The sequence below is a fragment of the Leptidea sinapis genome, chromosome 14 (genome assembly GCF_905404315.1).
Source record: "Leptidea sinapis chromosome 14, ilLepSina1.1, whole genome shotgun sequence".
NCBI lineage: Eukaryota > Metazoa > Arthropoda > Insecta > Lepidoptera > Pieridae > Leptidea > Leptidea sinapis.
The window spans coordinates 9,690,562-9,702,324 of NC_066278.1; the positions used below are offsets into that span (position 1 = coordinate 9,690,562).

The following is an 11,763-nucleotide window of genomic DNA, read 5'->3' on the forward strand; positions in this document are numbered from 1 at the left end:
GAGATGTCACTTTTGTAAAGCATTGATTATTCATTTAATTCAGTTTTATTTGTGTAATTAATGCCAGAAGTGGTCTGTTTATTATGACACATATTCTTTTAAAAAAAATACTGGTAGTTAATTTCTTCAAAACGCAAGGTATATCTCGAAAACTGTAGCAGTAGACTTAACTGCATCTAAGTGTATGTCTGGTGCAAAATCTACACAACCATATCTGTTTTTGCCGCATACTAGCTTTATGTGTATTGTGGTGATTTGGTATGCTAACATGATTGAATGCTTAGCCAGGAAAATAGTGTTGCTAGGTTTTTTTTATGGAAGAGGATGACAAAAGAGATCCTGTTGGTGGAGATGATATACTAATTTGTGGCGGGTCATGTGAAGGTGGAATTCAAGGGCAGGAATCAGTTCCAACAGTTCTTCGGAACACTCCACGTGATAAATGCGGTAGACGACACACACCATGTACCGACGTCTTTACGTAACGCCCGATGAGACGTTCACACAGAACTGAATCCACTACAATTCGAGCAGCTCTGTGGTGCACGTATTCATATAGTTCGAACTGATACTGGAGTGCGCCAGACTGGAAATGAGAGCAGTATTCCATATGGCCGGCTTCGAAACCAATTTGGCTTTGCCATCTAGATGGCCGCAGAATTGGCAATCTCTGGTGATTTCGAACCAGCATTCAGATACAAGGTGAGGCTAGGGGATGTGTTACGAAAAATGGGAAATTTAGTTGTAAACGCGCAAACTTGAGGTGCTATTCACGTAATGTCAAAATTGTTGACGTTAAGTTCCAATCCTATCCATGTTTAGCTCTAGATTCTTATTCTCCTATCATTTTCCTAGAACATTAACTGAACTATAATTGGATCGGAGCCGCGCGTCAAAGACATTAATCCACCAAATGTTAAATACTTATTTCTACTACTTTCAAGAGGGTTATCTATGCTGTATTGTATGTTGCTTCAGTTGTCAACTCAACCTAACGTAGAATTTTATTTACGGTTATGATTCGTTTTTTTGGTGAATGCTAATGTATTTATTTTAAATCAGAGGGGGGCAAATGGGCTAGAGGCTCACGTGATAGGTAGTGTTGAGGCATTCGCCCATGGATATCTGCAGCACCAGCGGTCGAGAGATGCGTTTCCAGCCTGTAAGGTAGGAGTATGCTGAAAGGTCCCTAATCCGGTAATAAATTCCAAAAAAATCTTGCATAACGCGCAGTTTAAGAATGCCAGACGTCAACATGCCGAGGGTGGAATTTCGGAATTCCACGTAATGTCCGGTTACGGATTCGGCTGCTGGTATCATGTTGAACAACTCCTCTGAGGGGTAGAATATGCAGATGAAATAAGTCGATCGGGTATGATTTGATTATTGATAATTAGGGCCGGTCTTCGTTGTATGCTATCAAACGGAAGAAGCTGGTGCTAACTAGGGAGTGCCCGCCCAGAGGCGAGAACTATTCTCCACGTGAGACTGAATTTACGCCTTATATAGTTCTACTCGGTCGCTAGTTGTAAGGTACTGTCTCGCTGTACTGAGTAGCCAACTGTAAAGCCAACCAAGATTTTTAGAAGCCATTTTGGCCTTCTTTTCCAAGTGACTACGGAACTGGACGACGCTCGATATATACGCCGAGTACACCAATACAGTCTGTGGCCGTTAGAGCCGCAATATGATCGGTTTCTGATGCATTACGATCTAGATCGAATTCTCGAAATATTCTCGGTATTTACTGGCCCGACAAAATTTTCAACAATCATCTTTAGCAACTCTGTCATGAAGTTGTTACCCAATCGAACAACAGATAAAACGGTGCAAATGAAGCTGGAAAGGCCACACACTCCGGAGGGAACCAAACCATATACCGAGGCAAGGTCTAGAGTGGAACCCTCAAGGAAAATGCAAACTTGGCCGTTCAAAGCAAACCTGGCGGCGGACTGTCATTGACGAAGCGAAAGACATCGGAAAGACCTGGAGTGAAATTAAGAGAGATGTTCAGGACCAATCGCGATGGAGATGTACTGTGGTTGCCCTCTGTCCCTACAGGAATTTAAGTCATAGTAAGTCGACGATCTAGATCATATTGATGGCAATAAAAATATGTGGCTTGCGTTAGTTGTGGTTTTGATGTAGCGCGTTTAAATCTTGTTTATAAAACAATATTGTAAGCGGTAACTATTATGATCCAAAATGTCTGTTATTGTGTCAAATGTCAAGCTCATATTTCTTAAATGAGGAATGTTTAACCCTCTCTATGTCCGTTGTCTCTTCATACGAAGAATCTTGTCTTTCGAATGGGGAATCCACACCATCTTAAATTTCATACACCACCACCTAGAGATTGAGCAACTAGCCTTGATTCTTAACGAAGTCTCATTCAACTGGGTGACAATAAAAGATAATTCTCGCCTCACGCTGGGATATGTGTTTGCTAGGCCCTTCTTGGGACATCCGAGTATTGCTAGCTTGGGAATGTAGTGCTCATATGCCCACGTTGTAGAACGCCATTGACCAGGCGCGAACAACAACTACAAGTCTACAAATAAATAGGGTGCATTCCTTCCAACACCACTCCGAAACTGTAAGAAAGGTCGCTTTTTAACCTTTAAGAGATGAAGGCCTAGCAGCTAAAAATAGTTCCTTGTATTTCCTTTCATTAGTATGTACAAAAGCAAGCAAAAACTATGGTGCAATAATTGTAATCTTAACACTATTATCACAGCTCTTCGATAACATTCTCCTTAATACCTCACCGATACCGGAATATAGAGTCCCGAAATTTCGAGTGATTGCTTATTCCACCGTCCTCTGGAAGCTAAAGGCAAGGCTTTAAACAAAGTGGAGGTAATCAATAGAGCAAGACAACTGCACTAGTGGGAGACTTCTTCGCACAGGGTTTTGGCTAGTTGGGAACCACATCGGTGCCTTTTCCTGCAATCTTTCATGAAGCAGTAATGTGCAAGCTTTTCGCTTCGTCGTTAACGTATTTCGGATTAAAGAGCACCGCAGATAGTGAAATTACTGGACTAAAGAGAGAAGAGAAGATTTTAGGTGTCAATGAGACGAGTTCAGTTGAATGCTACACAAAATTTTGGCTTCAGTTAAGCGGTACTGGATTGTTATGCACCTTCAACAAGTTGAATGTCCTACTCATAAAAAAATCCTTTAAGCCGGCCCACATTCTAGCTTGCTGTTAGGCATAGATTCTGCCACTAATGGACTATTGTTCTCATTTCTAATCCACTGCACCTTAGTATCAGCTCAAACCACGTGACCACGTGCAATGCTGAGTTGCTCATATCTTCGTAGATACTCTGTAAATGGCTTGACCGCTTTTTGCATAGACCTCTTCACTTTATTTGTTTTTTGGGTGTCACTACATCCATCATGGGAGTGTTCCAAAAAGCTTTGTGATCTGATCTCAGCCACCAAATTCTACCTTCGTTCTATACACCACATGCTCATTATCAACATTATCCTCACCAACTGGATGTGGACATTCAACCACAGTGCAGTTTTCAAGAAACTGTTTTTCACGTACAAATAAACTATACAGTGAATCTCTTTGCGCTGTATTTTTAGGACAATTCACTCACACTCACTTCAGACGTCAACTGCTGGCCAAAGGCCTACCCAAAGTTCTCCACTAGCCTTCGATGCCCTCAACCAACGACTTGCGGCCTTGACTATCAGTTCATCTTATAACTCTGGCTTACCAACACTACTTCTCCCAGTATGAATTCTTCCATTCGAGGACTTAACTGCCCCAACTACCACTTCAGTTTCGCAATCATTCGGGCTATGTCAGAGACTTTTTCGGTTTTTTTCAAAAAGCGTTCTGCGATTCCTCTAGTGTGACAAGAGAGTATGGGCAGAGCTGATATTGGAATGGCAAATCCAATGAAAATATTATTATTTCGCATAAATTAGCTAAACAACGTTTACTTAAATATCATTAAATTATTTTTATACATTGGGATACATAGAAACTCCTCCAGCTCGAACATTTGGTCGTTTGTATTGAATCATACACTTAGATTAAGACTCCAACTAGATACCGCAGGTGTAGTCACAAAGAGCGACAACTAATACTACACCCAAGTAGGCGTACTCGAGCTAGTATCGAATAATGGGTAACGTTGACGAGCCATATGTTTTGTCAAACTTTGCTAATAAATTAAACTAAAATGCCGGGTCGCATAGTAAAACTTTGTAAAAATAATAAAGAAATAAGAAAGACACTGGGATCACATATTATCATCAGTAAGTATTTTATATTTTATTAATTTCTTATAAGATAACACGAAGCGTATGTTACAAAATTTGAAAGATGCCATTAAGTGTCAAGATGCCACGCACACAAGCATCTAATAGTTGACGTAATAAAAAAGCTATTGTTCTTAGGTAGTGCGGTCTCTAGTTGGAGTTTAGCGGAGACCAATCCTTGATCTAAGATTCTAAATTGAAATTTGGAATTTTAATAGATTCATCACCAATATTCACTCAACAATAAGACTTGAGACTTTTTAAATTATCTATTAATACGGCTTTACTCACGTTTTGTCGGTGTCGGTACCGACTTGTTTCGGACGTGAGTAAATCCGTTTAAATAGATAATTTAATAATGACTCACGAATGTCTTAATAATTTAATTGAGACTTTTTGTACAATAGAATCAATCAAGTCACTGAAGTGAGCCCGCAGCCTTAGACAGTTCAAATTAATCATTGTCAAGCCTTTCCTTTGAAAGATAAAAAAGGAAAAAAAAACAAAAAATAGTTTTTAAGCCGTTTTAACCGATTGTAAATACAGTTTAGATTAATATTTTGTTTATGCTCGCATTGCTGATCGCGCAACTTCTTCTGTTTTTATTATATTTTCACTTTTTTTTATTAGGTACCAAGATGAAATATAATCTCAAACAACTAATTTGTATAATATTTTTCCATCTTTCACTACCTACTTTTTTTTATGGAATAGGAGGACAATGGAGCGTACGGGTCACCTATTGTTAAGTGATCACCGCCGTCCACAATCTCTTGCAACACCAGAGGAATCACAGGAGCGTTGCCAGCCTTTAAGGAAGGAGTACGCGCTTTTTTTGAAAGTACCCATGTCGTATCGTCCCGGGAACACCGCACAAGGAAGTTCATTCCACAGCTTTGTAGTACGTGGAAGAAAGCTCCTTGAAAACCGCACTGTGGAGGACCGCCACACATCCAGATGGTGGGGATGATATCCTAACTTGTGTCGTGTCGTGCCAAGGTGGAATTCGGCGGCGGGAATCAGGTTGAACAGCTCTTCAGAACACTCCCCGTGATAAATGCGGTAGAAGACACACAATGAAGCGACGTCTCTACGCAACGCCAAGTGATCCAGCCGTTCACAGAGCACTTCTGAATAATATAGATTACTAACATAAATAATTCCCAATATAATACACTAGTGAAAAAATATAATTAAGTATCAGAAAAAATAACAATTTCAGTTGTTATAACACAACATTTAAAATGCTATTTTTTTTAACTTTTCGAAAGATATAAAAATTAATTAATATTTCAATATTAATAATTTTTTCTTTCATTTAGCTTCTTATAATCTCATATTACTTGAGATTTTTTTAATGGCAATAAAACCACTACCACAGCTTTTTGCTTAAGTGCTTTGAGAGAGAAGAAACGGTACAAGAAAGTCTCCCACAATTCTGGTTTTGCGCTCTTTTAATAAATATTATTACCTACCTATAAATTGCATAACTAATTAAAGTAATCTGAATAAAAATCTATAGTCCGTTTGATTTTTTTACACAAAATAAGATTCATATAGGAACATGTTTTTTTTTAATCTATATATTTATAAATATGTTAATGTTACAAAACACTATGTTATTTTATTTTCTATTTGTCAATTGCACTATTACCATAATTACCACATGGTAAAAAATAAACTAAATAAGTAAAGTGTTTATTGTTTTATTCATTGCATTCACCGATTTGGGTTAAGCGTTGTCTGTCTGTCAATCACAGCACCGCGAATAACGGTAACGCGAAATAATGATATGGCACGATGGATTGGACTTTAATGATAATTGATACACTTTATATCTCATTAAATTGAAAGGTTTTAACAAACTGAATTTATACATTCATATATTCACACAGTTGTACCAGTGGGAGGCTTCTTTGCACCGGATACCGGCTAGATTGTGGGTACCACAACGGCGCCTATTTCTGCCGTGAAGCAGTGATGTAAGCATTACTGTGTTTCGGTCTGAAGGGCACCGTAGCTAGTGGAATTACTGGGCAAATGAACCTTGACATCTTATGTCTCAAGGTGACGAGCGCAATTGTAGTTCCGCTCAGAATTTTTGGGTTTTCAATAATCTTGAGCAGCACTACATTTTAATGGAGAGGGCATATCAATTACCATCAGCTGAATGTCCTGCTCGTCTCGCCCCTTATTTTCATAAAAAAATACATTTGGAGGTGAGGCGGACTTGCGATCAGCTAAAAATTATGTGTCGAATTTTACAAGGAGACGTTGAAGCCCCAGATCTTCATTAGCAATTATAGTGTCGTATACGTTTCCCTAAATGCTAATAATCGTTGCCCACAAAAAATATCTCGCTTCATCGCACTGTTGCCCGAGCCATGGTACCTATACCGCGTCCATTGGTATCTTTCAACGCGCTCTTGGACAAGAATGCTCAATGGGACCCATTCAATGATGGATGGACTTCCCCAGTTTCTGAACTACTAAGTTACGCGGAGAGCATTGAAATTGTTTAATTCATTCAATTATTATTTAACATTCCATTTTTTGTTTGTAATTTTTCGTTTTTTCGTGTTTCATCTAATTAGTGTAAGTGGGCCGTGCTAATTGAACAATAAATAAATAAAATAAATACATAAGGATTACACGCTGTATATGAATACAGCAAATATTCCGTAACTATTACAAATATCAAAGATCGTGATTAGTTAGATAACACCAATAACTTTTTACTAGAACTAGAAGTATCCAAAATTTTGGTATAAAACACTCCCATACATTTAGCATGGATTTAGTAGAAAGATTTTGGTATCCTTATTTTAAAAGGTTATTTTAACTTTTTACTGATATTAAAGGAAACTGATTATTAACATAATAAAGTGATAGAACTACGTTTTAATTAAATATTATTTCAGAAACACAAAATTTTGTATTCGAAGTGACGTTCTTATTGTATTATTACTTTGACCTTTCTACTAATTTCATACTAAATAAAATATATGGGAGTATTTAATATCATATTATACATTTAATAAAATAAAAGAATGTAATATCAAAATTTTGGATACACCTCGTTTTATTAAATCGTTTACCTCATTTAACCTTAACGTACTGTCAACATCAGTTTAAAGTTTTTTGATATCTGTAACTGTAACGGAATTATCACCTGGAGCCCTATTACTAAAATCGAAATACGATGTTTCGGTTCACGGATCGTACATTTTCCCAACTACGAAAGTGTTTCGGATCCGAAGATCGAAACGAAGTTCGCGATTTGATATTTTTCTTTCGTTTACGTTATTCCCTAATTCACTTGAAATTTACTTTTTCGTTGTTTAACAATATTATGATCATAACTACAACTTCACTTTTTGTGGTTATTTTAAGGTTCCGAAACGAAATCTATTCGCACTGTTCGGATCCGAAGTACTTTGGTAATAGGATTTAATTTGAAGTTCATCGTTCTTTCGTTTCGGACCGAAACTTCGGATTTCGATTTTGGTAATAGACCTCCTGGTCGCACTTAACAATTACATTCTGTATTAATATATGATATTCTTATTGTACAAATGTAGCAGGATTCCAATTTATTATGGTGATCGGCTAACAGTTACTGTGGTCGGTATGCAGTAGCATCAGCTGCTAAAAAATACATAACATGCAAATTTTCATAACGATAAAACCCATACAAACATCCATTCTTATAAAAATGGATAATGTCTCATTAATACATCTTGCTCTCAAGTAGTAATTTTTATTGCTATTTAGGCACCGTATGTTCTCTATATTTATCGATAAGATGTAATTTTATTTGAAGAACCGAATTTAAAAACTAAGAATAAAACAATTTTGGTCCATATCTAAAACTTATACATTTAACATAATGTAATATTAATACGAAATATACCGGTTAATACCACCGACTTAAAATTAATGTAGAGATATATTTTAAAGTGATCTTCCCTATTTTTAATATGTTACACTCGTTACAAAAACATTACCTACTATTAAAGTAATTCGAAATTATTATGAATCTTATATATTATATAAATTACGTGACACGTTGTTTGTCCGCGATGAACTCCTAAAAATATCCTAATGAACGGATTTTAATGGGGATTACTTTATGGAGGGCAGCTTAGTCTAACTTGAGATATAGGATAGTTTTAATTTCGATTTGAGACCCATAATTATTTTTATTTTCAATATTTATTTTGTATGGACATATTTTCTCTATGGGAATTTAGTGACGCACGGTTTGACAGTTTCGCTGTAAAACAATTTCATTATAACAGCAGGGATCATTTTTTATGAAATAATTCTTGATGTTTTGAAATATAAAACAGTATATTTTTTTTATCATCTACAGAACAACGTCTGTCGGGTCAGCTAGTTTATAATATAAAACCAGTGTCCTGATGTTTGTTTCCAGTGAACACCTAAACTAATGAACGGATTTTCATGAGGATTACTTTATGGAGTCCAGTTAAGTCCAACTTGAGAGATAGGATAGTTTTTATTTCGATTTAGGACCCACAATATTTGTTTTGTATGGACATATTTTCTATGACAGAATTTATTCACGCAAGGTTTGACAGTTCTGCCGTAAAACAAGTTAATTTAAACAAAAGAGAGCATATTTTACGAAATAGTGCTTGATGTTATGAAATATTTTTGAAAAATTCATAAAAAAAAACAGTATTTTATTTATTATGTACAGAACGTCGCTCACCCGAGCTAGTAAATTTTTATTAGAGTTCGTCTCATAACCATTCCAATAGGCACAAGGCTAGATACATGGTTCTTTTAAATCGCCAATATTCCGGCTTTATCACTTATCGATAGCCTTATCGTACAAATTTCATTAGAACTTCAAATTTGGTGTATCTACTTCTACTAATATTATAAAGAGGAAAGTTTGCATTCAATAGGCTCCGAAACTACTGAACCAATTTTAGAAATTATTTCATTGTTGGGAAGCTACATCCCCGGGTGACATAGATTATATTATATTTTCAAAAAAAAAAAAATAGGGATCCTTACTAAAACTCCAATTATGTAACCCAAGGTATCAAAAATTACCTAAAATATTCTTTACATCATGTGCGCTGTTCAAACTATTAATGATAGAATAAAATAATGTACCTGCTACGACTTTGCAGAATCATCATTGTGGTGACAAAATAAGTCATAATAGTTGTTCTTTTTTAACTTCCGGCTTGAAAATTATAAATCGATAAGTTATTTATAAGTTATTTTACCCCGTTTTTTGAAAATCGAGTTTTCATCAGATCTCGACGTTTTGAGGTCCTAGGAAGCTTCCCTGAGGTGTCCGTACATCTGTATGTATGTGTATGTGTGTGTGTGTGTGTGTGTATGTGTGTGTGTGTGTAAACCTCTTATAACCTTTGAACGGCTGGACCGATTTCATTGCGGTTGGCGCCATTCGAAAGGGCTTGACCAAACTTAGATTTTGAATAATTCGGACCAGTAGATTTTAAGAAATCGCAAAAAAAGTACGAAAAAAAATTTCTGTGTTTTTTTGGAAAGGTATTTAAATGGCTTTACCGCTCGACTGAAATCTTGCGTGAAAATCGGTTTATTTTTTCAAAAGCGGTTTAAAATTTTATAAAATAGTATTTTAGCTCAAAAACACAGAACAGCTAACTCTTTGAGCTTGAAGAGCTCAAAATCGTCATATGTACAATTTGTAAGCGTTTACGATATCTCTGGAACCATAAGGCGTAGAGACGTGAAATTTGGTACGAGTATTCCTTTGGCCCAGTAGTAGTAATTTTTTTATTATGTACAGAACAACGTCTGTCGGGCCAACTAGTAGATAATATACTGAAGGTACGGTTAGTTCGTAGACAATCGACTATAATTTTTCTCCGCAAGTAAAAAGATTCAAATCATTTTATTTAGAACTAAGCTCTGATGTTACAAACGAATTCTTCCCTCTTCCATAAGTCGGTAAAAAATAAAAAATATTCTGCTTTAAACGTAATAAGCTTAATCTGAGTAAGAATGAATGAATAAAAATACTTTACTGCACTAAAAATAATACAATTTGTACATAGTTGCTATTAGTACAATTAGGCGACCTTATTTCTAATCAGCGATCTCTTCCAGGTAACCTAAAGGCTTAGGAGGTTTGATTTATAACTTCACATAAAGCACAAATTATGTTCACGATGCGAGACTCGAACCCGCGACCTCTCCGCGGAGAAATCATAAATTTTGTTTTCAAACTAATGTGTGTAATTAATCCCAGAAGTGAGGGTTATCACTTTAAAAAAATAAAATTAACTTAACTTAGCATTAAATTAACATCATATAGGATATATATACACACATAAATATATATGTACGTTTATACTTTTAAATATAAGCACACATGAGGAGACAAAAATAGGATTAAAAAACAAAAAAAAATAATAAGATTAAGTATATAATATTTAAATATAGTGGTCTTTGTGTTTAATAGTTTTTATTGGGTTTACCTTAGTATCTACTTTATAACATCTTAATGAAGTAGGTATGTCGAAATTATTTATCAGAACTTAAATAGAAATTACTTAAAATAGCTCAATTTTTTCTTTACAAAAAGCTACTCTCGTTGCATCGCCAGCAGTTTATCACTGTTGTTACAATTCCTTCAGTTTCAAAAAACATTTTTGTTTCACAATAACTTAGTTCAGTTTTCAGGTTTCAGAAAAAGTATTTATCTCAAAAAGAATTACAAATTCACTTACTGGGATAATTCTTTTCTAGAAAAAAAACATAAATTAATAATGAAACATAAATAAAAAATAAAAAATGCACATCTACCGTCTAAGTACAATAACTTTGCTAAAACATATTTATTGAAATAATGTAGCGGTTTTTTTTTTAACCAAAAATTCTATTAATTTTCATTTGAGGACCTAAGGCATTTAATTATTACCAAAATTGAATTTTTAAAATACACTTACTTTTTTAATTTGCGATAAAAACAGCGTCGGCCAAATGCAGTACGAAATGGCACCGAAGAGAATCAAACAGATACCAAACGCAATCAACCACAGGTTCTTCTGGCTAACCACCATTTTCGGCACTTCACTGCACGGGGATTTTCACGGGCACACGAAACAGATTCGACGCGTATCACACAAGCGAGGCCGCCCGCGATTGCATTGATATGAAGTATTCCGCTGTTAATACAACGCTGATAAACTTTTACAGTGCGTTTCAGCTTGACATACATGAGGCGTTTTCTGAGCGTTTTTTTTTATAAAATTAAGGAACGAGACGAGCTGGACGTTCAGCTTGGTAATTGAAACGCCCTACCCATTACATTGCAGTGCCGCTCAGGATTATTGAAAAATCCAAAAATTCTGAGCGGCACTACAACTGCGCTCGTCACCTTGAGGCATAAGTCGTTGCTGTTGGTAATTGATACGCCCTGCCCATTACAATGCAGTGCCGCTCAGGATT

The 11,763-nt window shown here is 35.8% G+C and overlaps 1 protein-coding gene across 2 annotated transcripts in view; it reads right to left on the minus strand.

Annotated features, from left to right (window-relative positions):
* Nucleotides 1-11,449, minus strand: part of LOC126967993 (protein croquemort-like) — a 69,583-nt gene extending 58,134 nt beyond the window's left edge. For both annotated transcript variants that reach the window (XM_050812753.1, XM_050812754.1), the window contains exon 1: nt 11,262-11,449. In XM_050812753.1, coding sequence (XP_050668710.1) covers nt 11,262-11,375 — 114 coding nt within the window. In that variant the 5' untranslated portion in view covers nt 11,376-11,449. The remainder of the gene's footprint in view (nt 1-11,261) is intronic.
* Nucleotides 11,450-11,763: the final 314 nt, after the last annotated feature.